Source organism: Myotis myotis, unplaced genomic scaffold (assembly GCF_014108235.1).
Source record: "Myotis myotis isolate mMyoMyo1 unplaced genomic scaffold, mMyoMyo1.p scaffold_m19_p_16, whole genome shotgun sequence".
In the NCBI taxonomy this organism is placed as follows: domain Eukaryota; kingdom Metazoa; phylum Chordata; class Mammalia; order Chiroptera; family Vespertilionidae; genus Myotis; species Myotis myotis.
The window spans coordinates 16,744,539-16,771,555 of record NW_023416320.1 but is presented as its reverse complement, the minus strand read 5'-3'; the positions used below and the strand labels follow the sequence as shown (position 1 = coordinate 16,771,555).

General features: G+C 43.4%; 1 protein-coding gene across 1 annotated transcript in view; it reads left to right on the top strand.

Annotated features, from left to right (window-relative positions):
- Positions 1 to 5,908: 5,908 nt before the first annotated feature.
- RSPO2 (R-spondin 2) overlaps positions 5,909 to 27,017 on the top strand; it is a 143,100-nt gene continuing 121,991 nt past the window's right edge. Inside the window, exons 1-2 of the mRNA XM_036338698.1 lie at positions 5,909 to 6,319; positions 6,699 to 6,963. Coding sequence (XP_036194591.1) covers positions 6,870 to 6,963 — 94 coding nt within the window. The 5' untranslated portion in view covers positions 5,909 to 6,319; positions 6,699 to 6,869. The remainder of the gene's footprint in view (positions 6,320 to 6,698; positions 6,964 to 27,017) is intronic.

Below are 27,017 nucleotides of genomic sequence, written 5' to 3'. Positions count from 1 at the left end.
ATTATCATCTTGGTCCATTTGGACTCTGATATACTTCCAATCTTAACTTTCCAATGTTGACTCATTTCTACCATCTGAAAGCATCATAAAAACTACAGTGTGACACAGGCGAAGGGTACCAAATATACAAGCAATGCTGCCTATTTAGAACTGTGTTACATAATTGTCACTGATATTTATAACTTACGTTCCCCCTAGAACTGAAATAGAGGGGCAGCCTACTAAAGTCTTACTTTATTTGTGTAACAGAAAAGTTTGACTTATGGAAATGTAACTTGAGTCACCACACTGGAGAGTCACAGCCCTTAACTAATCCCAGGCTTGAGCCAGTTCACATCCCGGAGCTCCTTGAAGAGAAGGTCAGGCCTCTTGAGCAAGGACCCTCGCTGTGAATTTCTCCTGGCCTTCCCCAACAGGACCTGGGCCCTTTACTCAGATGAATGTGTTTGCAGGGAGGGGAAATAACCAGACTTTGGAGAACCACTGTTAATTTCTTGACATTCAGAATGTCAAAAGAAGGGGCTGATGAAGACTAGGTAATTAGTGGACTTTTGGCTTGGGTCCATTTCCCAGTGGGGCTAGTGGATCACCAACTTCACACCATGGTTATGTCCTCAGTTCTGGAAAGAATAGAGTAGACACACTCAGCAACTAGAAGAACCCTCTGGCTGATTCTCTGAGCTGTGTTTATACTTTTGTATCGTTATGAATGTAATGTATGCATTATTATTTTTTGAATGTTGTATATTGTTCCAAAGTTAAAGTGGCTTATAAAGATGCATATAATATTGCAAATTATAATACATTAAAAATAGGCAAGTAAAACATAGCAAAAGGAAAATAAGAATAGAAGCATAAAATGCAGCAAGAAATGAGACCAGTAAAAAGCCTATCTGTCTTGTACATTTGCCACGAATTTGTTTTGTTCAATAATGCAATTCATTACAACCATAAGTTAAAGACAAACCGATGGCTTAGTAGAAGCATATCTATTTTGGATACTAGTACTGAGAAAAGTTCTGGGAAGGTAGTTCCTGCTCTTAGGGTTTCCCTATTCCATTGTTCATCTCAGTATTGCAGCGAAAAGAGATATTCTCTTCGCATTAATGAAAACTGAGTCTGTTCTTAAAATGGCTGAGAATCTTTATGTATCTCTTGTTATTAACTGGGTGTAGTAACACTTCCTCCCACAAAAAAGAATGGAAATGACACATGTTACTGTAGTTCAAAAGAGTTTAGAACACACAAGATTAAAGAAAGGAAGTAATTTGAAAACTTGAGGTCAAATCTTGAGATTTCTCTTATGAGCTGGTCAGAGTGGGACTTCCTTTGAGGGGGGCCTCCTGGACCTCGTCCATGAGGATGGAGAGCAGATGAGAAACGGGCCTTATCACATCACCCGCAGACCAGTTCTTGAGTGTCAGAGCACAGTATTAACATTTGGAGGAGTCAAATATTTACACATTTTTCAAATGTTAAATAAGTGATTATGGTGTGGCTTTTAAAAACAACAAATTGGCCTGGATAAGGACTGGTCAGTGACCTTGTTGAAGATCTTTCCTGTTAATGAATTTAATTATTTCATACAAAATATGACAAATGAACATAGGCTATTACATGCAACCAACAAAATGGACATTCAGCTTATATTTAACAGAAAAAAAATTATACTATCAATATGATACAATGGCAAAAAATGATGTAATTTATTCCAAAGTAATTAGTGAATAAATTCTAGACCAGAAGAGTGAGTACAGTATCAACAAATTTCAACAATGAATAAGAATGTGGGAAACTTTAAATCAGAGAATATGAATATCTGATAACATAAAAGATAAGAGAATTCTAAATCAATTAGCTAATGAAAATGAGAGTCAGAGCCAAAGACAACCAATCTGTGAACAAAAATGTTTAGGAAAGATTCAGAAAATGTTAAATCCATTCTAACGTAGCCATGTCATACAGCCATAAAATCACTAATATCTTATAGTTTTTAACATTAAAAAAAGTATGTGGAAATTGACAAATGAAAATTTAGGAAGACTGGCATGGGAAAGAGCTTTTATAAGTATTACACAAACATAGAAGCTATACAAGATAAGGCTGACAAATTTAACTACATAAAAATATTTTATAATTTTCAACATAGTGATATACATTAAAAGCAGGGTTAAGAGGCAAGTGAGATAAATTCAGGAAAACATATGAAATTCAAATCTCAAGGAGAAACTAAGATGGCGGCATAGATAAACACCAGGAAATTGCTGCTTCCCACAACAATCGATAAATGCAAATCTCAAAAGATAATATATTTCTACTAGGGCCCAATGCATGAATTTGTGCACCTTAAAAGGCACTGTGGGCTGCAAGGCTGCGGTGGGCACAGGGGTGAATCTTGGCCCATCCTCTGTGCCATCTGGCCCCCCCCCCCCACGCCGCCCCCCACCCCCCCATCTGCTGGCAGCCCCATTCCTGCTGCTGCCTGCCACCAGCAGCAAGTGTGAGTGGGCCGGTGCCTTCAGCAGGTGCGAGTAGTGGCTGCTGATCGCCCCTCAGGAGCAGGGGGACATGGAGCAGTCCTCAGGGGCAATTGGGACCAGCAGCCACCACTCACACCCGCTGATGGTGCTGAGCGATTAGGACTGGCCCTGGGCACCGGCAGTGGGTGCCAGCAGTGGCTCTGGCGTCAGCAGTGGGTGTGAGCAGGGCCAGCGCTGGCAGCGGGTGTGAGCGCCTGGTGGGACCGCAGTGTGAGAGCAAAGAATTTTCAGTAACCACCAGAGGCTTGCCCTGAATACAGTGACTGGTGCCCCGCCTTGGTCTGGCACCCCTGCTCACCCACTCCACCAACCCACTGTGGCCGTCGCCCTCCATTTTCCGTGCTCTGCCGCCTGCTGCCAACACCTGCCATGTTCCATATGCCCCCTGGTGGTCAGCACATGTCATAGCAACCAGTTGTTCAGTTGTTCCGCTGTTTGGTCTATTTGCATATTAGGTTTTATATATATAGATGTATGTGTATTCTACAAAACAAAAATTAATGACAACATATAAAAAGAGGTCGCCAACATCATGGAGAGTTTATGGAAAAGGAAATATAACTTACTTAAGTATATTAAAGACACATTAATTTATTTAGAAGAAAAGAAATAAAAATTTAAACTACTGAGATACCATTTTTTTTTGCCTAGGAGTATCAAGGACCAAAACATGTTGGTTGGTTTGTAGGGAGACAGACACTTTCATACACAGTAATTTGATAGAACCTCTGTGGAAGGTAATTTTAAAAATACATACATATACATGTACACACACACACACACATTCAACTGTTTGATCCAACTTTTCCACTTTTAGGAGTTTATAGTGAAAAGATAAAATGACCCGTGCAAAGGTTAGTTAAAGCTTTGCTTACAACAGAAAAAGAATGAATGCCATCTAAATATCCATCAGTAGGGAGCTGGCTAAATACAACTGGACAATGAAATAATATGTGGAACAGGAAAGTCCTTTATGAACTGATATTGAATGAACTCAGATGCATAAAAAATTGAGGTGCATATTAGTGAATACAGTATTCTAGTTGATGTTTGTAGGACAATGAGATCACCTAAGGAAGGACTCATTTCCCAGAATGTATCCTTGTTGTTAAGCAACACATGACTGTGTGTATGCACACACACACATTTTCCTGATAAACACAACATATCTCTGGAAGTATACTCAAAACCTGGAAGGTAATCATGGATAATTGGTTGTTTCTGAGGAGAACTGGCTGGCTGGGGCAGAACCTTTCCCCCCTATGTCCTTTATTAGAGATTGAAGTTTAGCTGTATGAATGAATTACAAGTCTAAAAAGTAAAGTACACAAGTTGCCTCACATCTGTAACATTTTCCCCCATCCCTGCCCTCAGTTAATCATCTCTATCACCCATGAGTGTTATGAAGTCCACCTCATCTGTATGCTTCTCTGTAAACAGACACCAGGCATATGTCTATTTACAAAGCCAGTTTAATGAAACCGCCATCTAAACTCAGTTTGAAGAAAAAGTCTATTGAGCCTCCAAGATGGAGAAACTATGAACTCGGCCTCAACAACACATTCAGGGTTTAGAAATGAAAGGAAACAGAAATACAGAACTAAAGTTAATAATTTAGGGTCCACTAGAGCTGTATTTTTTAGAAGTGAGATCTTTCCTGGAGTCTTGAAATCAGGAAAAATATTCAGTGAATGGCAAAAAGAAAAAAAAAAATCTGCATTATCAACAGACTAGGCCCAAAGAGATTAAGTACTTCAAGAACTAAGTGTGACAGATATTTGAGGATCAGTGGTATCCTTTAAAAAGCAGAGACAGACCAGGAGGAAGCACAAGAAGAAAGGAATTAGGCATCATCTTTTCTCCCAGAGCCCATCCTTATCTTATTAAGAGCATTAACCAATCTCCAACAGAAGCAGTGCTGTGAAAATTCTCCTTTCCAAAACGGATCTGGGAGTTCACTAAATTGAAAAGTATCTCTGGTTTTAAAAAATGCCATCTGGGAAACCCAAATGATTAAAATTATGGAAGTAATCTTTGAAGACAGAAGGTGGAAAGTGGGCTGTACATTTAAGGAGGGGAGTGGCTGACTTACTTTTCTACATTGAAAACCCGTCAATGGTTTGTCCTCACACTGGTTAGACTCCATAGCAAACTTCTTGATGCAAATAGACCGTTGATTGTAAGCCAGAACATAACAGAGATGGAAGAGTTCTTGGTCTAATTTCCTAAAAATATTGCCAAGAAGCCGAGAGCCAGAGAAATGCCCAAAGTGACCCTGCTGGTTAGTGGGAGAGCTAGATCTACTGGGTCTTGTGCTTAGTTTTGCTCTGAAAGATTTGAAAAGACGCTGATAACCACTGTTCTTGGTTATTAAAGCTGTATATGAAGACAGAGGGCTTATCTGGAGAAGGCCGTATTCTCCCCTGGGTTAAACTGCTTTAGAAGTGCCATGAATTTGGTGTGTGCATATACGTGAGTGGGGGGGAAGTGGTATTTATGATGGAGGGCCATTCACTGCAACATCAAGTCATTATGTTTGTGTCACCCACTCCCTAAGCTGAACTGTTTCCAATCGCTTCCAAATTCTGTGATAAAAATCAAACACTCTGGGAGCAGAGAAACAGATCCTCTGTTTCTGCAATGTGTTTGTCAACTCTGAGCCCTATGGGCCAGTCTCAGGGGCCGACTTTCCTTATCTAGGAAATGGAACCAGTGATCGCAACGCAGATTTAGGCAACTCAGACGAGCATAAAGGGAATTCTTAGCACCTAAGTCTTGCTATGCAATAGTGATGTTGGTAGAAATGGTTATAGATAGGCAATAATGCAGTAGTTAATAAACATGACTATTCTAATACAGTAGTCTTATTGTTACGATACGATTGACTCAAGTCTCCACCTTCTGAACATCTGAAACTGAAGGCATGGAAAAGAAAATTAAAATGGTACAAAACGCTCCCATAATCAGTCCAAAACGTCAATTACAAGTGGCCCAGGTGTGGCATCTTTGGGAATGCGGCTCAAGGGTTTTTTCTCCTCCCATCGGAAGCGGCAGCACAGAAGCCTTCTGCAGGAGGGACGGCGCTGAGGTTGGGACCGCCCGCGGAGTGCCCGAGAGGACGCCTTGGGGGTGAAGCCCGCTGGGCTCCCCAGCCTAGCAAGGTCAGGGGGCGCCCCCACCCCTGCTACCCACTCCAGGAAAGCCCGGAGGGGGCTCGCTTGGGGTTAGGCTAGCTGGAGGCTGTCAGCGCGCTTTAGGACCTCAGGGAAACCTGAGACTTTCTGGCTTTAGGACCCAGGAACTCCTAGGCAGCTCTGGCTTAGATGCCGTGGACCACAGCACCACCTACTTATAGAAGCATCCTGAGCCACTGCCGGCTGCATCTCCGTCGGAAAGTGCGCTCGCCACATCCCTTCGGCCGCCCGCGAGCGTGTCGTCTCCGCTTAGAAAGGGAGAAACCTGAGCTGTGAAGTAGCTGCGGAGAGAGCTCGGGAAGCCGCCCCATTGGACAGGGACCCAGGGAGTGAGAGCGGGCGCGCCCCTCGTCCGAGGATCGCAGTCCCCGGCGGGGACGCAGCACCCGCCGCGCTCCTGCCGGGCGCCGCCCGCCCGGAGGACCCTCCGCGCACTGGGAACCCGCGGCGGCGGCCGGGATCCCGAGCTGCCAGGCGCTCCCGGCGGGTCCCGGCTAACTTTCCCCCGGCCCACGTGCTAGCGGGGCGGCTGGCTTCCGAGCCCGGGATGGGGCGCCGCGCCTAGGCACCCGCACCGCCCGAGACGTAAGTGCCCACGGCGGGCGACCCCCGCGACCGCGGCGCCTGGGGGTCCCACCCTGGGACCCAGGGGCCGGAAAGCGCTCCCCGAGCCCCGCGCCCTCTGTGCCGTGGGGGCGCTGGCCTTTCCCTGGAGAGCCGCACGCGCCCTTTCCCCGGGTCGGGGCCTCCAGCGCCGCGGAGGTGGCTAATTTACTGATTGTAATCACCTCCCGCCCCTGGTCAGAGGCAGCTGTGCGCTCGGGTGAAGCTGCTCCGCGGCCAGTGCTTGGCCAGGAGCTCGCTCCCAGCGCCCGCCCCTCCTGAAGTTGGGACGCGCGCAGAGGCGGCTGCCTCCCGGGGGCTCTCCACCCCCCACCCAGCCCGTCTCTCCTCCTGGTCTCAGGGTCAAGGCGGGGAGATGCCAGCCGCGCGGGACTGACCAGCGCTGTCCTCGGGCTCCTGGCGACTCCCCCTCCGCGTCCTCCCACCAGCGGGCAGCGCCGGCTCCTCTCCTCCGATGAGCCCTCCAGTTCCCCGACTCTGAGAGGCGCCTCTCCCCCGCCCGGCCGCCCAGATGCAGTTTCGCCTCTTCTCCTTTGCCCTCATCATCCTGAACTGCATGGATTACAGCCACTGCCAGGGCAGCCGATGGAGGCGCAGTAAGCGAGGTGGGTGCTTTCCCCCCGAGGTGCGTGGCACGGAGGGCGGGTCGTGACCCTCCCTCCCTCCCGTGTCCCTGGGCTCCCGGGAGCAGGACAGTGCCCCCCACTGCAGGGCACACCACTGCTCCCCACTCTCCGGACGCGGAGCCCTGCGCGATGCTGTCTTCCCGTCCTCGGAAGGTGTGGCCGACCCGGGCGCCTCGTGCGGGGAGCCCGGCTTCCGTGGGGTGCTCGGGGCTCCATGGAGTGGTCCTGCCCAGGTTCGCCGCCGCGCGTCTCCTCCGAATTCCTCTCTCCTTTGGTCTCATTTCTTATTTGGCCCCCAGGTTCCTTGTTCTTCTCTGCCTCCTTTTCCTTTTAGTCCGTTTGACCGCCTCCCCTGCAGCCCTACCTTCCCCCGCGCACGTGCGCCCCAAATCGTGGCCCCAGGTCGCTCTGGGCACGGCCGAACGGCGCGTGTGCGCGCGTGTAACCGAGGGCGCGGGAGAGCGGCTCGGAGGGCACAAGCCGAGGCGGAGGACCTGCATTTCCAGGAAAAGGGCAGCACTGATGGCTTTTTCTGGAGCCTCAGGCTGCATGAGCTGCTGCACGGAACTGTCTGCCTTGAGCAGGGGCTGGCTAGCAGGTTTTCTGGGGGAGAGCTTGCCAGTCCCGTGATGTTTTGGGGACAGGCCGGGCTTTGCCCTCTCCCTTTACTTCTCTCCACGAAGCAGCTGTTTCTGAGAGAGGTTTCTGTTCTCCATGAAATTCACTTGCGGCTTTTCAACCGCTCCCTCCCTCTCCATCACTTGTGTGAGCTGCGGAGTAGGCGAGTGGAAGCCTCCAGAAAGGCTTCAGAGCGCGAGCCCTCCTGCAGAGTTAGAGCGCCAAGCGCTGCCTCGCAGCCCCGCTGTGGCTGTAGCTAATCCAACTGCGTTTAGAGGAAGAGCTGCTAAGCGCAGTAAAGTCTTCTGCGGGATTTAACGCCCCCCCCCCCCGCACCCCCCTTTCCCAACCCTCCTACACCTTGCACTGCCCGCTCCTGGGAGGTGCGCAGCCGCCCTTCACGGCCATCTAAGCAATTTGAACTTTGGCGCGGTTAGGAGTTGCCTTGAGGTCAACAGATCTTGATTCCTCTGGGCTGTAAACGTCTCGCTCGACCTGTGATGTGATTTGCTTATAACTCGTTTTATGGAATCTCCAGTCCTGCATCCAGATTTTGGAGCGAGCTTTTCGCACCCTAATTTTTTCACAGTTTCTTTAGGAAGTCGTTAAGCTGTTCGCACCTACCCGCGGGGCTGGAGGCTGGCCCCGCCGAGGGCAGAGCCGGAGATAACCCGTGGCGTGCAGCCTCCCCAGCCTGCGCTCCAGCGGACGCTGCAAACCTGTGGGTTACAAGGAGACTCCTCTCTCTCTTGCTCTTTCTCTCTCCTCTCTGACATTTGGAAATGCTTATTTTTAGAGACTTTTCTGTATAAAAATACTAGGGAGAAATGTCTCCCAGAAGCCATGAGAGTTTGATATTGATATTAGTCTTGGAAAAGTCCTGTCTCCCTCTTCTCCGCCCCTCCCACTGGCTCCTTTCTCTGCCCCAGTGTTTTCTTTCGAGGTATTATTTGGTTGAGTTGGCAATTTTTGATTACACTGTGGTCGACAGTGTTTGGAGAGGCTTCCCCTACTTCCCCCCTCTTAGAAGCAGAAGTTGCAGTCTACTGGGTCGAAAAAGTCAAGTGCTTAGAGTTTGAGAAATACAGAAATATCAGAAAACCCTCCGCCAAGTTCTTGCTGATTAGCGGACTTGCTAATTCAGGGATGTCTTTCTGATCCACACAGTCTGCCCGGTTGCGGTTGAGCTGGGAAGAATCCGGCGCATTGTGTCTGTAGAGTTTAACGTGGAGAGTGACATTACAGCACTCCTGCGGCCAGAAGCGATACTGCATGCTTCTCTCCCGTGCCATCTCTAAGTCCTGCTCTGCCTTCTTAGGTATCGAGGCAAAGCCTATTTATTTCAAAGCCGCTTTAGCAAAATCTCATACCCTCCACACCCCCCAAGTGCTGACATTTAGCAACCCGGTCCTAAAGTCTGCAGTGGTAACTTTTGCCAAACCAACTTTTCAATTTCATAAAATTCAAATGCTTTCAAGTACATGTAAATTGGGAGGGTTGTAAAGAAAAATAAAATTCTATCAAAGTGTACTTCCCTCCCCTCCCCCACCTCTTATTTCTTAGCAGATGTCCCTTCCCAAACCCCAAGTTTCTGGCTAAAATAACTGCGGTCCTTAAAAGTGACCACACTATCTGTGCCAACAAAGGGGGTACTGTGTTTTTAATTAAAAGTGGAACTACTTAAAGGGCTGGCTAGACAGTGTAGGGTGATAGTAGCTATTCTGCTTTGCAAGGAAGCTTAAGGATTGCATTGTGAGAGTCTTGGAATGAATAGAGATCTAACTCAGGTTGTGTGAATTGTTCCTCTTCACAAACTTAAGCTGGTTTTAATTGATCTCATGTCCACTGATTGATCCTACACCAATTGTTGCGCATACCAAACAATTGGCTTCCCCCAAGGAGATGGATTTAAATGAGTTCCTTGGTGAGTGCCTGACTACAGGCCAAATCATGTCCGCAGTGACAGCTGACATGCTAGAGCCCATTGTGGTACCAACATTTCCCCTTTTCCCTGTGTTTTTGAATAGTGGCAGTTAAATATTACTTTCCAGGAAGAAAAGTGATTAGTACCTTAAAAAAAGAAGGTGTTGTGGTTCAGAAGATCAGTTCTGTTCTTGGCTTTGTGCTGCCATGTAGGCAGTAGTGATACCAGGATTGGTTAGGCTAATGCCTGGGATCTGATACTTTTTTTTTTTTTTTTTCATATCCCATCTGCAAATAATCAGCCCTTCACTGTGGAGCATTCTCAGAGCTTCTTTGGCATTATGTTTAGTCTGCTCTATGATCTCAGATGCGCTATAATATCATTTTCTTAATGAAATAAAATTCTTGGCAGAGATCAGATAATTTAGTCAGTTAAAATCAATTGCATCCAGTCTGGAATAGAGAGCAAATATATCGTTTAACTCTATGTTTTATTTCAAAATATAGCCAGAGGATTTAGAGACTAGAATGCCGACCTTCCCCCCTTTTGGACAAACCTTTTTCTGGGGGAGACCATCATACGCAACCCCGAGTAATCTTTCTTCCCCTTTAGTTAGAAACATTTCTAAAATAAAAGTGCATTTGATAAACACTAATAGGGCCCAGCAGCAATAATTTTGAAAATGAATTAGGCACGAACACAATACTGAGAATATCTTGAGGGGAGACACGTGTCAACGTTTTGAAAAGCTGATTGACAACTCCTGTGCTGTCTATATGTTAACAGTCATACCTCATTGGCCCCCCTTACCCACCTCCCATTCAAATGCATAGTCATTATTAGCTACTGTTAACCCCTCCTGCCTGCTTCTGTCTTTGGACCTCTCATGATTTTATTTGTATGGTAAACTGGCTTATTTGATTCGTTTTCTTTTTTGTAGTGGTTGTAAGCCACATTTCAGGCTGAATTACTGAGAGGTGGATAGACACATCATAACTTTATTATAGGCCCCTGGGATTTCTTGAGCCTGGTACATAGTGACTTATATTTATATCTCTCATTCTGTTTAAATGCTCAGTCATATTTTAACCAGGGTTTTATGAGAACTTCTTGATAAAATTCTTTAAAAGCAGCAAGGCCCCCAAACCTGTAATTGGTGTTCCTGGTGGTCTGATGGTAAAGGGCGCGGTGTAACAAGTGCTTCCTGCCGTAGCCTTTTCCATACTGAAGTGTGGGAGCATCTCATTTTCCTAAGATTAGAATTGGCTTCTTCCGTGAAACTGAAGTATTGATCACAAACTGTGTGGTGTGTTTCTAGCAACTGAGGTTGGTAAAAAACAAATGTTTTCTCTTACACCTTAGAGGGCTAGACTAATTTGCATCTTTACAAATGGAATGAAGAAATTTGGAGATATTTGCTTTTACACATACTTTGAGTGATAGCTTATTCCTCACAGTATTCTCTCAAAATATGAAATGGCACATGGAACATATTAACCTGCACTTAAACAAAAAAGCTTCGAAATACATTTTGTATGCTTACTTCCTTTAAGTTCCAAATATTTCAGAAAAGCTGATGTGATGTTTAACTTTGCAACATAAACACGTTCTTTCTTTTCTTTGGTTAATGGGCTGCTTTTTCTTCCCCCATGATTCTGGGTTTTTCCAGCTAGTGTCTTAGCAGTGCACGGGGGTCAGAAAGGCGCCATGCCCCAACCAACACCTTAGTTAGCTACTGGAATTTTGGAAGTGATTCAGAATAGGTAACGCTCTCCCAGGCCTCCATTTAATCCTGGCTTTCTGTATCTGCTTTTAATATCCAGCTTGGGTGGAATCCAATATTTGCAGAAATCACAAGTTGGAAATGACACTTCTAATTCCTTAATGCAAAACCACCTCTTGATCTAGTCAGAGACTGACTGGCCAGTTTATGGATTGTCCAGGCTACTTTTTACTTTTAACTTCTCTCCTCCCAAACGGCTGCCTCTTAATCCATCCTCCCCCTCCCCCCAGAAATAAGTATTCTCACCCCTCCCAAGGCCAGGAAAGAGGTGACAGACATCTTTTGATATATCACTTGATCACCACTCTGCTGAAAGGAGATGGTAAGCTCTCATATGAAGACAGAGTTTTAAACATTCCTTTTTTTAAATTATCATGATATTCATTATTTTCCCTCAGGATTTGCAGCAATCAAGGACTCACCCTTAGGTAAATATAGTGTTACATAACCATGTATATAAATTTTCATATTTTAGCTAGAATACATATGGAGGGTGAAATTAATATTCAAGTGCATATATTACAGACCTAACTATTTATATGATAGGGCATGTATATAAGCCTACAGGTATATGTGTGTGTGTATATTTAGGTGTGTGGGTGTGTGTCAAGAAGAGGGGTGGGGATGGTATGACTATAAGGGATTGGGTTTTTGCAACTAAAAAGGATTTTCACTTATCTTTCTCAGTTCTTGTTTCCCTTCCATCTTTCTCTCATCCAGGTTGACAGTACAGGACAGGAGACAAGGGATGGGAAGGAGGAGGAGGAGAGGGAATGAGTAAGAAAGGGTAGAGCATTTTCAGTTTTTCCAAGGCCAACCCTTATTCTTCTCTCTTCTAGGACTTTCTGTATCACTCACTTTCTTTTCAAGCATGCTGCTGCCCCCTAATTCTAAAATTCTTCATCTCCTTCCCCAGGGATTTTTCCAGTCTTCCCCCCCTTTTTTTTCACTTCTCTTTTCCTTTGCTTAACAGTCCTCTTTCGTTCATTTCATTTCAGGAAAGTGTGTTTTGTTTTGTTTTGTGGGTTTTGTGTGTGTGTGTGTGTTTAATGTCATCCATACCCAGTACTCACCTCATTGCCAACTCCACCAACATGATTGCAGTCCTGTTACTTGTTCCTCGGGAGATATCTTATCATTCCTATCCAGAAAAGTCTCTTTCTTTGGCTAGTGGCTCATGTTCTAGTTTTGCCTCCACATTCTGCCCACTTCTCTTATGTCCCTCATTTGGAATAGGCACAGACTACTATTTCTTTATTCTTCCCTTGGAGATTGCACCCATCCCTATATCTTAGGGATATAGGGATCCCTATATCTTGAATTGTTATTTACACATAGAGCCCTTCAACTCAAGTCCCAACTTTTTTTCTTTTTAGAATAAATGATTTTTTTTGAGCTTCAGAATATATTACCCTCTGATTTCCCAACTACTGTCATATGGATAGATAGTCCATGCATCTTCCTATATGGATAGATAACCTATGCACCTTCCTATATGGATAGATATCCCATGCACCTTCCTGTATGGGTATGTTTTCCATTTCATGCACACTCAAACTTGATAACTTCTTTTTATTTTTTATGCCCTCTCCCAAATGTGTTCCTCTGCCTGTGTTCTTATTTTTATTCATGGGGTTTCTATGTGTAAAGGCTGGAAGCCACACTGTAGGATTTGACTTTCCTATTTCCTCTTTTATTGGTTCATTCAGTCCTAGTGAGTCTACCTCAGAAATTCTGTTCATATCCACCCTTTCCTTTCCATTCCCAAAGGTATTTTGTAGCTCAGACCCTCACTGACTCTCATCTCCCAGCATCCACTTCTTCCTCACTTCATCCTTTACAGTGATGGCTGCCACACTGACTTTTCCTCATCCATGATCATGTGACTTCTCTTCTAATAAACCTCAAACCTTCCAGGTCTCCATATCAACTGCCTTTTTTACATTGCATTCAGGGTTCCCCATCATCTGACCGCAGCCTGTTTCCAACCTTCCACCACCCTGAAAGTACTATACGCTTAAGCAATACCAGATTACTTGATTTCCAACCACGCCATGTGTTCTCATGTTGTTGAACATGTGGTAGTCCCTGGCTAAAACGTCACTGCCTCTGCGAAGCCTTCCTGGAATTTTCCTGTTTTCTTAACTTTTGGTGCTGCTCTTAAAGAACTCTTATTTTCACTTCTAGTCTGGTTATTTTGCCATAAATCTTACTACTATATTTTAGGTTCCTCTTTGGCAGAACTTCAGCATATTCATCTTGATACTCCCCTAAACGAAGTCTAAAGAATGCTTCCTCCACAAGTTGTGGCTGAACAAAAAAAAGTCATTGACTATGAGGTTTTGTTTATTTCCCATTAAAATGATTTTGGTCACTTCATGAGAACTTTTTTAAGTCAAAGGTCTTTGGACATAGTTGCACTTTGAATGAATGATTAGACAATGAGTATACACTCACTGTTAACTATATTCTTCTTTAGAGTTGAAAGACAAACAAAACAACACTGATGTATAAAAGCATCCCCAGCCCAGTCCTCATCTTGTAGTCCTCTCTTCATAATCTTCAGGATTTCACAGAATGTTAGTGCCTGTGGGTTGCATGTGGTTGAGTTGCTCTGACTCTGATGACCCTGTAAGTGATGTCCCCAATGTTCTGTCCTCTACAGCCCCACACTAGCTCCTATAGACTCATGCTTGTGGCTTCTGTTATGGAGTCTTTTACCTACACATCTGTTTATAATTTGAATGATAGAGTATCTCAAATGACAGGTGAGTTTGGGGCAGGGTAGGGTAAACTCTGTGTGTGGGGGTAACCTATATTTTAAAAACACTTCTTTTAGAGAAAGAGTCAATAAGGGATTTTTTTTTTTTTTGCTCCAAAATAGTTTGTCTATATGAATAAGCACTTAGGGCAGTGGTTCTCAACCTTCTGGCCCTTTAAATACAGTTCCTCGTGTTGTAACCCAACCATAAAATTATTTTCGTTGCTACTTCATAACTGTAATGTTGCTACTGTTACGAATCATAATGTAAATATCCGATATGCAGGATGGTCTTAGGGGACCCCTGTGAAAAGGTCATTGGACCGCCAAAGAGGTCGCGACCCACAGGTTGAGAACCGATGACTTAGGGGAAAATAAAAGGAAGCGGTATTTATCTTTTTAAAGGTAATCATATCAATAACATAGATCAATTCGTGCAGGAGAACATTCAGTCTATGTCCTTATGTTTATGACTTTAGTGTAAATCTAGCTATGTAGAGATACCTGTGAGAGGCGTGTGTGTGTGCGTGCGCATTTTAGAACAAGTTCTTTTGTAGGTGTGAGTAGCCTATGTAGTTTCTTGTATTGTGACTTTCAGGAGAGCACTGATAATTCACTACCTTTGAAAGAGTTGAGACTGGGTTGACTTATTAGAAAGATGAGCTTCTCACTGAAATAAATGTGATTTTATAAAAACTAACAGTTACATTGAAAAGAAATAGAACTAGAATTCAACCCTCCTGAATTGCCTGGCTTTTCTTGTACACTTTCAACATAAATACTCATTTAAAAAAAGGAAAGAAATCACCTTTGTACCCATTTAAAGTTCTTTGGTCCACAGATTATTATTCAGCCTTAGAACGAACTACAACTCATAATTATGCTAATAACACAACTGATATTAAGTAACGGAGGGCCAAGGGGGTGAAGTGTGATCTGGCAAAATTTGCATATTAATATGGCTAAATTTATTATTTTTTAAAAAATCAATCTTGTATATGAACTATAGGAACCTCTTTTATTTCTGTATTCCCATAGCCAGAACAAATGTGTGTGTGTCTGTGGGTGCACACTCATGCATGTGTGTGTATATACGTATTTTATGTATACACACATATTTTAGCCATCAGGATGCAATCAGATAACCAATCAGGATTAGAGGAAAGTTATTAAATATTTCTTACATTTACTCTAAAGCCTAGAAACTAATTATAGGTAGCTATCCCCCTTATATAGTTGTTGGGAAAGCCTTACAATTTACTCAGAACCTTTTCATTTTCATCACCCACTGGAGGATATTAAGCACACTTATAAAACAGAGTTAGGCTTGGTTGGAACATTTATTTTGAGTAAGGTTTCTTCACTGGGGACTCCAGAGGTGGGGACAGTGTTTTTGTGTCTCCTATAATTAGAAGGAGAAGCTTTTTTGTTTTTTGGGGGGGTGAGTATATATAGAGAGAGGATCTAGAGCATTTGCTGAATTATCAAAGTGGCCCACAGTTCATCTTTCCTTCAACACGTTAAGAAGCAATGATTAAAGAAATAGAAGGTAACCTTCTTAATTAGCATGATGCCAACTGGCTGCTTCACGCTGATACAGAAATTTGTTCTCCAAGTTCATGTTCTGTGTGTCGGTTTCTAGCCACTCGCCATGAGTATACTTTACAATACGAGGACACATTGGGAGCACCATCTCAAGATTTATTTTAGTAAATACCTACTTGGCTAATACTCCTTACTCCAAGACAATAGTTGTTAAAGTCTCCTCTCCATTTCCCTAAAAAGTTTATGAAAGTACAAAATAAATAGACAGCATAAGGAGCTCTGTTAAAACTTTTCATATGGTCTAATTTTGACCGCATTAACAAAGCAATGATATAGTTTTAGCAATCGCTGTTGCAATCTTCCAGCTGATGCCAGATGGTGCCGGCACTGGTGTGACTTGTATGTTTCATGCTGCCAGTTCATAGACTGGACAGAACCAGGCTAAACCCTCTTCGGTTCTGGCCAAATGGGCTGCTGGATCCTTGCTGCTGGGTCAGCACATTTGGAATTTTTCCACAGCGAGGGCTTCAGCCTCTCACCTATTGCTGGATACCACTTGCCAAGCAGCCACTCCACAATGAGAGCGCTCAGACCGATAGAGGGCACACTCTGCATTCTTTTCCTTGTGCTTTGTTCTCTGACTTTCTGTAGGATTTGTGTTTGCTTCGCTTTCCCCTGTAGGTTCCGGTGGCAAGCCTGCTCTGCTTTCTCCACTAAGATTGATGCCATCATCGTCTTAACATCCTCACAGAGAGGGAGGGGAAAAGGAACCATAAAGAGAGCTTTCAGTCTGAGCATTTCTGGGTTTCGTCCTTAATCTCCTTTATACAAGACCTTTTCGTCAAAAGGCAAATGTAACCAACCTCTCAGTTTTAATATCTGGAAGGCAGATATTGAAGCTAGGAATTGCATTAGCCTGGGGATGGATTCCAGCTTCTACAGCCACTTGGAAAACATTAGGGTTTTTTGTTTGTTTGGTTGTTTTTTAAGGATGTTTTCCATAAATGGCATGCCTAAAAAATTAAGCAACTGGTAATATTCGGGGTTGCCCAAACAAGTTCAAATTGATACTTCCCAATAAATTGTTTGCCAAACTCTTTAATGTTAATGGAGAAACCCATTTCTTTCAATGATTCAACCCTTTGAGAATGGTGGAAATTGTCTGATTTTATTTAAAAAATCCAAAGTTTATTTTTATTTTAAAGTTTTCTCTCCCCTCAAGTAATGAAAGTCTGATGTAGGATTAAAAAACTCTCTTGTCCCTTGTTATTCACCTTCCATGCTGTAGGCAAAGCTGGTTTCTAATGTTGAGGAATTTGTGCTATATCATCCTCAACTTGCATGTTTAGTCTATCACACTGCTTCAGTTTCAAGACCAGGTTCCAGTTTAGTGGAATCAGAGTGGGGTTAATATCCCTATCACGAAGTGACACATCCTATGTCTGTCACCCCCACAGAAGTAGACCTTTGGGGGTAACGCAGGGATTTGTTTTCTCAGCTCTTCTACTGCCATGATTGGTCTTTGAAGACTCTCTATTCGAATGAGAAACACTTGGCAGCCCAGTGGATGGAGAAGGACTGCACCTGGGGCACCCAGGTTACCATCCGTAAATCTGCGTTAAATGAAGGCAGACCTAGTGTTTGACTTATGTCCTCTGGGCAGTTCTTGTAGGTGGGAGAATACTTGGTTACAGTTCATGCTAATTTTGACACTTTGCTTCTTGATGATATGTTAGAAATTCACTTTCTTTGGAAGTGAGTGTGCATGCGTGTTTCAGGGTCAGGCTTATAGAAGAATTTTGAGGGAGCTAGTTCTGGGAAGACATGGCCAAGAACAGCTGTAGGTTGGGTGACTGGAATGAGCAAACTAACTTGAATTCTTGTATTTATCTAAGGATCTGGATATCTGTTTAATGCTGTGAGAGAAGTCAGAGCTGTCCTATCCATAACATTCCTTCTACTGGTGAAAGATATTTTGTGGTCACCCTCCTTCCACCAGCTCAGTATAGTGGAGAAACTTTGTTAGGGTCAAGAGACTAAGTAATTTGAAAAACCAAATGTTGTTTGATAGTGGACAGTGGTGGTTCCCAGAGGCACCATTAGTGGATTGAGGTTAGTTTGTTGTGGAGTTAGGGAGGCCAGTCATACCACTCCTAGTGGCCAATAAGTCATGCAGTGGCTGATGTGATTCTTGACTGTATCCTGTCAATTACGAAATATTTATTTTAAAGCACAGCCCAGATATGTCCTTTCATCCTATGTATATTTCTTGCAAATATGCTTATTCCTTGGTAACACATCTTAATTAGTATGTAATCAAACTTCATCATTTGTCTCAAAAATATCTTTATACAGCTGGTGTGTATGAATCAGCATTTGAGTAATAGCCACACATGGCTAGGTTGATATGTCCCTCAAGTTTCTTTGATTATAAATCAGGACGTTCCTACCCATCTTTCTATGCCATTGACTTACTGAAAAACCCTGGTCAGTTTTTTTGCAGACTGTCTAATATTCTGGATTTTTCCATTTTCTCCCTCCTGGGGGGTCATTTGACTTTTTCTGTATTTTTAAAATATCCTCCATATTATCTGTAAACTTGAAAGTCTCCTTGAAGGTTGGATTAGATTCAGGTTCCACTTTTTTGACTGGAACACTTCCGCAAGTGGTGCTGTGTGCTTCATTTTACACCAGTCAGGAAGCGCAAGGCCCCATGTGCCATTCTTAGTGATGCTGAGATTGATCAAGGGTTCATGTGGTAACAGCCTGATCCTTCCATTTTAAGGTTCCTATTAACCTTTTAGCTAATGGTTTCTTCTATTAATTATCTATGTCTGATTAGGAGTTACAAATAGTGATCTTAAAAAATTTTTCATTATTCCTTTCACATGTGCTAGCTGAAATTTTATTAAAAATCATTTCAGTCCTGGCCAGATAGGGCGTGGTCCCAATACACCAAAATTGTGGGTTTGATTCCCCAGTCAGGACACATACAGAATCAATCAATGAATACATAAATAAGAGGAACAACAAATCATTTTCTCTCCCTTCTTTTCTCCCTCCCTCCCTCCCCCTCCCCCCCTCTCAAAATAAATAAATTAATTTAAAAAGTTAATTTTAGCCATAGATATTTTATTCCTATGAAACATAGTTATTATAGGAAAAGCAGACAATGCACTTAATTCTTTCCCTTTAATTGCCAGTCTTTAGAGTAAGGAGTTGGTCCGGGTCTGGCCAGCCAGTGGATCAACTTCACTATAAGTGAATGAAATGCTTTGATTTGTGTCAAACGATTTTGCCTGTCAGATGGAGGAGGTGAAGTCTTCCAATGAGTAGTTTCTGCTACTGAAACAGTAGTGGGAGCCTGACATCCAAAACATCTTTTTGGCTCCTGCTGACAAGAATGAAATGCAAACCTTCTGAAAACCTGACTTCTATTAGACATCTTCTGATAATGTTTTCTGTTAACAGCTTTCAGAGAAGCTACCGAGTGAGCATACAGTAGCTCCGGCCTGGTGTAATCTGAGGCTCATTGGGTAGGAAAACAGTACTTTGTGCTACTTAAACACTCTCTGGAAGGCTTAGAGAGGAGAGGAAGGAAAATGTTTGAGGAGATCAACTGGATGTTGTAGAACACAAGTAACATCACCTGAGAAGGATTAAAGTTTCCCCGAGCTTGACCTGAATGGCAGCTGGCCACTTGCAGTGCGCTCTCCAGACCCGTTGGTGGCTGGTTGTGCAGCGCAGTCTGACTTGCAGATGAGGAAAGGGTCTAGATATTACATGTTTTTAGTGAGGAAGTGACGGCAAAGTTGTAAAAAAATTCTCCTACTTATTAGATGCAGCTGGCTCTTTCAATTACAGAAATCTTTCCTTTATCCATTTAGAAACCTAGCTTATTGCTACTAAGAAAGCCACTATCGGTGTAGTTTTTGGTACCACCCAATGAAAGACACCATGATATGTAGATTTAATAATTTCAAATTGAACATTTAATTTACACAGACATCCATAGGGAGGACCAAATTGGAGAGGACGTTAGAGATTTTGAATATAAACATATTTGATACACGACTCTAGCAAGCCGCTGCCGGAGAAGTACAGCACTAAGGAGTGGAGTGCCTTCCCAGGACGTTGGAGAGGGCAACGGTGTGAACACAAGGCACTGGCTATGTTGCCAGCGAGGGACACGGGGCTGGGAATGCACACGGAGTCTTTCCTGATGGAAGGTTCTGGAGAAGGAATTTTTTTCCTTTTGACCTGGATGTGTTTAAGAAACCAGATGAGCTGTATCCACTGGTTAGGGGCTAGTAGTTCATGTCCTTCATACTCCATTTTCTTTCATTTGGTTTTAAAAGTTATTTTGGTGATAAGCCCCCATATTGTTGAGACATTTAGGTGTTTTGTCCTGGAAGCAAGTGGTAACGACTTGACACCATGCTCACATAAGTTGTTGGTTTAAAAAAGCCACTAGCTGAGGAGTATTTTTTTTTTTTTATGAATACAAACCAACATTTAATTCATTGTTGGAAATTTGGAAAACCGAAAACATAATGAAGAAAACAAAGCTAGCAATCATCTTTCCACTCAGTGATAACATTTTGGTTTTTATATTTCCAGATGTTTCCTTCCCTTCCCCATAAATAGAATACTTTAAAACAATATATCATAAGCACATAATCTTAACTCTTTTAATGATATTGTTTATAATGCCTGGATCATAAGTTATTGATAACCATGAAATTTAAAAATCCATGTCCCTGTTGTTGGACAGTTAAACATTCCAGTATTAACTTTTCAGTATTAATAATGATGCTGTTATGAACATTCTTGTATATCTTTTCCTTAGGAACCATTTCAGCCCTAGATATAACAATTAATATACTGTAATCATTGCACTTATTGAGCAGTTACTATGTACCATGCATAGTTCTTGAGGCTACATATGATCTCATTTCATCCTCAAATGACCTTGTAAGGTAGGCTCTATTTCTTCCCCTTTTTATAGATGAAGAATCTTGAGGCACAGGAGAGTCAGTACTTTGCCCAAGATCACCGATCTCTAATAAGTGGCAGAGTCAATCTAGGCCTTTGACTCAGCCGTGGTCTTAACCACCGAGAAGGAAAGGTGAGACTTCAGATCTTATTGCCAACCTTCCTTCAGAACGGTGTACTGATGCTAATTCTGTAGGTGGGAGATGGTGTGTACATTGCCTTGAGGCTTTGATAATATATATTACTTTCTTTGAAAAACACTTTGTTGAATTATTCTTGCTGAGAACACACAAGAAGCATCTCCCTGATCCCTAAGGAGCTCATGAGCTAAACAGAGAGACACAACGTTCTCTTCTGTTTCTCCTGCCTCCGCGTGACATGAATATCCACGTCGTGGCTTAAACCTTTGCTCCTCGTTTTCTCAGCAGCACTTGTTACTTCTGTGTCCCTCTCCAGTATATCTTGAATCACTCTTCTCTCAGCCTATGGATGTGCTGGAGAGCAGGTCGTCAGCATCTCCGCCCTGTACCACATCCGCAGCCTTCCAGCCCATCTCCCTGTGACCCGCTCCCCACAGGGTGACCAGAGGCATTGGTCATAAAACAGAAGTCAGAGCATTTGCTGTCACCGCTGAAATGCTGCAGTGGATTTCATCTATAGCTGACATAAAGCCCAACGCCTCGTCAGCCCGGAAGACTGTGTGACTTGGTCTGCTTATTTCTGCAGGCGCCTCAGGCCCATTGACCTCTATCTGTTTCTCAAACAGGAAACTTGCTCCTGTCTCGGGACCTTTGCATTTGCTGCTTAACTCTGTCTAGAAAGAACAGCTCCTTTCCCGATAACTGTATCTAAAGCAGCATATTTCTCTTTTTCCATTTTCTGTATTCAATTGTCCAGGATAGGGGGAGGAGAGGAAGGGGGCAGTTATGGCATAGATCTCAAGATATACTTGCCTCAGCCCGCTGGCATGGCTCAGTGGTTGAGTGTTGATCTATAAGCTGGGAGGTCACGGTTTGATTCCCATTCAGGGCACGTGCCCAGGTTGTAGGCTTGAGCCCCAGTGAGAGGCATGCAGGAGGTAGCCGATCAATGATTCTCTCTCATTACTGATGCTTCTATGTCTCTCTCCCTCTCTCTTCCATTCTGAAATATATATATAATTTAAAGATATCCTTGCCTTAGGCTACGTGTAAGCAGCTCCTTATATTTTGTATTGTAGGAGCCTCGTTCACTCCATCCTAGTCCCAGCCCTGCTCTATTATGTCAACTGTTTATTTCTTAAACATACTAGAACTTTCTCTGTGGCCGAGAACACTGTGTTCATCAAAACACATTTCTTTTGCCTCTTGGGCATGTAGCTAGACCGTTCCAGCCTCCCTGGGAGCTGGGTGTGGCCAGGGGCCCTCGGTTTGTAGTGGAAAGTGTGCAGAAGTGATGTAGTCACTACCATGAGCCCTGGCCCAGGAAACCTGCGGAGGAGTCTCTCACTCTTCCTGAGTCAGTCAGCTCGGTAGGGAGGACCTAGGCACCCCACCTCTCCCTGACCCTGAGCCCCTGGGGACAACAGGGCCTCCATCCAGGTAGACGGGCTTGGGTGCCCGATTGACCCCGTGGGGGTCCCCAGCTGTGTATGTGCACTGGATCCTGTGTGAGTAGGAAACACACTGTTTGTGTTTAAGCCGCTGAGACTTTGACATTTGCAACGACACGGGTGAATCTGGAGGGCATTACACTAAGTGAAATAAGCCAGAGAAAGACGGATACTGCATGGTATTACTTATGTGTGGAATAATAATAATAATAAAAAGTCAAATTCATAGAAACAGAGTAGAAAAGTGGTTGCCAAGGCTTGGAAAGTCAGGGAAACAGGGAGAGGTTGGTAAAAGCTGCAAACTTTCGGTTATAAGATGAATAAGGTCTGGGGATCTACTGTAGAACATGGTGACTGTAGTTGGTAACACTGTATTGAATAATTGAAATTTGCTAAGAGAGTAGAAGAGAAAAACTAAGGTGAATATGTTAGGTGATGGAGGTGTCTATTAATTCATTGGGGGAATCCTTTCACAATGTATAAATATGTCAAATCACCTTTTTAAAAAATATATATTTTATTGATTTTTTACAGCAAGGAAGGGAGAGGGATAGAGAGTTAGAAACATCGAAGAGAGAGGAACATCAATCAGCTGCCTCCTGCACAACCCCCCACTGGGGATATACCCACAACCAAGTTACATGCCCTTGACTGGAATCAAACCCGGGACCCTTTGGTCCGCAGGCCGACGCTCTATCCACTGAGCCAAACTGGTCAGGGCCAAATCACCTTTAAATATACTTTAAATACATTACAAACTTAGTTGTCAATTATATCTCAGTAAAGCTGGGAAGACAAAAATATAGCACCGCTCGTCCTCGCCATTGCAAGCTCTGGTATCCCACCAGAGGATTTGGAACATGTGCTCCAAAAGGGTGGGGACCTTGCTCACATTATATCAAAGAAATATTTATTTGAACAAATGCATGTAGAATATCAACATCGGTTTATAGACAATTCAAGACAGTATGCTAAAGAATGATGCCGGTAGGAAACATCTCTGGGTTTAGAGGGGAAGGAGTGGGTGATGCTCTAGGAAAAGATTTCATGAAAATGGAACTTCATTCTTTTAAAATATATTTTTATTGATTTCAGAGAGTAAGGGAGAGGGAGAGATAGAAACATCAATGATGAGAGAGAGTCATTGATAGGCTGCCTCCAGCATGCCCCACACTGGGGATCGAGCCCACAGTCCTGACCAGGAATCAAACCATGAGCTCCTGGTTCATAGGTTGACGCTCAACCACTGATCCATGCCGGCCGGGTGGGACTTACTAGTAACTCTTAAGTGTAAGGTATTCACTATTTATAAGTGGTCCTGATAAATTCCTGAGTCACAGATGTTTTGAAAAACTATACCAAAGGTATGCCACGGTGATTTCACACGGGAAAGTATAGAATTTAATAACAGTTTACATACTAGGCTATATCCAATCATTTTTAGAGTTACATGCCTACAATTGGAAAGTACTGAAAATTTCCTGCCTTTATTTCTTACTGATTATACCCAATATATATTTGAACTTATATTTTAAGAATTTTGTAACTTATGCAACAGAGAAGGAAAGCCTGCTTTTATTACTTATATAGTGGGATTCCTTGATGTCCAAGGTCAGTTGATTATTTTTTCTTGCCTAGTGGGAGAAACATTAGTGTGGGGTTAGAATCTGTTGGCATTCTAGAAATTATTTAGATTGGATATTATTTAGCATTGAACAGTTGATGATGGGAAGGATTTGGGTAAGGACTAAAGATTTTAACCCTTATAAGAAGAGACACTGTTTGTAATTTCTTGGGAGCCTTGAGACTGGACATGGATCACTGCTGCTAATGAATTTTCTGGGCAGGTTGGGGCCTGGGGCAGGGTTGAGAGGGTGGGGATGGGGAGGGTGTGCTTCTGCTGGTTGTCCTGGGGGCCTTTCCACCTAGTGGCCCACAGGATGGATTGGTGGCAGCTGATGGCCCAGGTTGTATGGTCTATTAGATCTAGATACACAGACTCAGCACCCCAGTTAAGCCCTAGAATAAGTAAAATCTGGGGCTTTGTTCCTCTTTGTATTCTAAACTCACAGGTAAGGTGTGTGGCTCTCAATGCTGCCTACACTGGCCCTGATAAGGTTCTCTTTGCCAGCTCTGCTACAGACTGAGAGAGAGAGAGAGAGAGAGAGAGAGAGAGAGAATGAATATATGAATGAATTTGAGTTCACCTTGTTGATAAGACATCCTGCTTACTTAAAATAAAGGGCTTGGATTAAATGGCCCCAAGAGTCCTTTCAACAATAAAATTCATATTTCTATTCTTTCTTTGTTCACAACTTTTATACCAAAAATTCTTCAACCCTTAATTATTCTGTAACATTGATCAGGTTATTTTGCAGCTCTGTGCTTCTGTTTCACTGTTTGTTAAGAGGGGTTAATACTCTTACCTAACTTGTGATTTTTGTTGTGAGAGTTAGAGGGGACACGTCAAATCCTTGGAAGAGTGCCTGGCACTGAGCGAATGCGCCGTGACCGTTGGCTGCTGCTAATTAAATTTTCCACTTGCTTACTCTGCATGTCTTCTTACTCATATTTACTCCCACATCAGATTTCTAATAAGTTCTTCATTCATGGTTTTGAAAAATTTCCCGAAATGGTGACTTTTTAAACTTTGTACTAATTCTAACGGACCACTAAGTTACTTCTAAATTATGTAGGAATTAGAGAAAAGGTATTTTTCTTACTTTATCTTTGTTGAATGTGGTGCTGAAGAATGCATACTTGCCGGAAATTTGTTCAAAATAAGGAAAGTTTGGATTTCTCAAAGGAAGCAGCTTTTTCTCTTAACACTGGCTGCTTCTGGTGAGAACAAAACATGTTCATGCTTAGAGATAACAAATGCTGCTCGTTAGGACGCAAAGTACACCTTACACAAAGTAATGAGCTCATGGAATCGTGTTAATCTCGAGCTCTAAGTCTTATGCTCAGTTTTCTCTATGATCCAGTTTGATATAAATAGGTTTATCTCACTGTGAAAATGAGTCACATTAGAAATAATCCACCAGCTGAAAAAGTTAAAATTTTCCTTTTCATACTTTTTAAAAATTGATTTTAGAGAAGGCGAGACAAAGAAAAAGAGAGAGAGAGAAACATATCCATGTATGAGAGAGAAACATGGATTGGCTGCCTCCTGCATATGCCCAACCAGGGATCGAACCCGCAACCTTTTGATGCATGGGATGACACTCTAACCTGAGCCACATCGTCCAGGACCTTTTCATACTTTCAAAAAAGTATACATGCACCCAGCCGGCGTGGCTCAGTGGTTGAGCATCAACCTATGAACCAGGAAGTCATGATTCAATTCCCGGTCAGGGCACATGCCTGGGTTGTGGGCTCTATCCCCAGTGTGGGGCATGCACGAGGCAGCTGATCAGTGATTCTCTCTCATCACTGATGTTTCTATCTCTTTCTCCCTCTCCCTTCCTGTTTGAAATCAACAAAAAATACTTTAAAAAGTGTACATGCAAACTAATATGTTAACATGTACATGACTCAGTTTAGTATAACTTACAAAAAAACTAAGATGGATTCCCTAAGAAAACACTTGAGGAAACCAACTTAAATTTACTTAACCCTGGTTGCTCATGTGATTTTAAAAAAAATTTTTATAGAGATATAATTGATATAATCAAAATCTGTACATATTTAATAAATGCAATTTGATGAGTTTGGGGATAAGTATACACCCATGAAACCACTACCACCATCAAGGCCAGAGACATATCCATTACCTCCCAAAGTATCCTTCTGCTCTCTTTAGTTTGTTTGTTTACTTATTTATGTATTTATTTATTGTGATAAGAACTTAACAGCAGATTGAGCCTCTTAGCAAATTTTAAGTAAGCAATGCAGTATTGTTAGCCTTGACACTAGGCCAACCATAGTAGATTTCCAGAACTTATGTATGTGAATGTGATATGAGTTCTTTGGTGATCATTTAGTAGAAAGTGCTGATTTAAGCCCTAGCTGGTTTGACTCAGTGAATAGAGCACCGGCCTGTGGACTGAAGGATCCGGTTTCTATTCCAGTCAAGGGCACATACTCAGGTTGAGGCCTCAATCCCCAGTAGGGGGCGTGTGCAAGGCAGCCAATCAGTGATTCCCTCTCATCGTTGATGTTTCTATCTCCCTTGCCCTCGCCCTTTCCCTCTCCCTTCCTCTCAGAAATCAATATATATATATTAGAAGCCTAGTGGATGAAATTTGTACCCGGGAGCGGGGGTGGGTCCCTCAGCCTGGCCTGCAACTTCTCGCACTCTGGGACCCCTTGGGGGATGTCCAATTGCCAGTTTAGTGGGCCTAAACTGGCAGTCGGACATCCCTCTCACAATCCAGGACTGCTGGCTCCTAACTGCTCACCTGCCTGCCTGATCGCCCCTAACCCCTCTGCCTGGCTGCCTCATCGCCCCTGTCCACCTCTGCCTCGGCCCCTGCCACCGTGGCTTCATCCGGAAGGATGTCTGGAATGACGTTCGGAAGGTCGATCAGCTGTTTGGTCTAATTAGCATATTACGCATTTATATATATACTAGAGGCCTGGTGCATGAAAATTCATGCACTGCAGGGGGGGGGGGGGTCCCTCATCCTGGCCTGCCCCCTCTCACAGCCCGGGATCCCTCAGGTGCGGGAGGTGACCCGGCGATCAGGGGAAGACAACACCCCTATCACACCTCTGCTGCTGCCACTGTCGGCAGTGCAAGCCTTGGGCAGCCCTGATTACCTGAGCCTCGGGTGGCCCTGGGCCAGCTGGGCAGCCACCACCAAGGCTTGCCTGA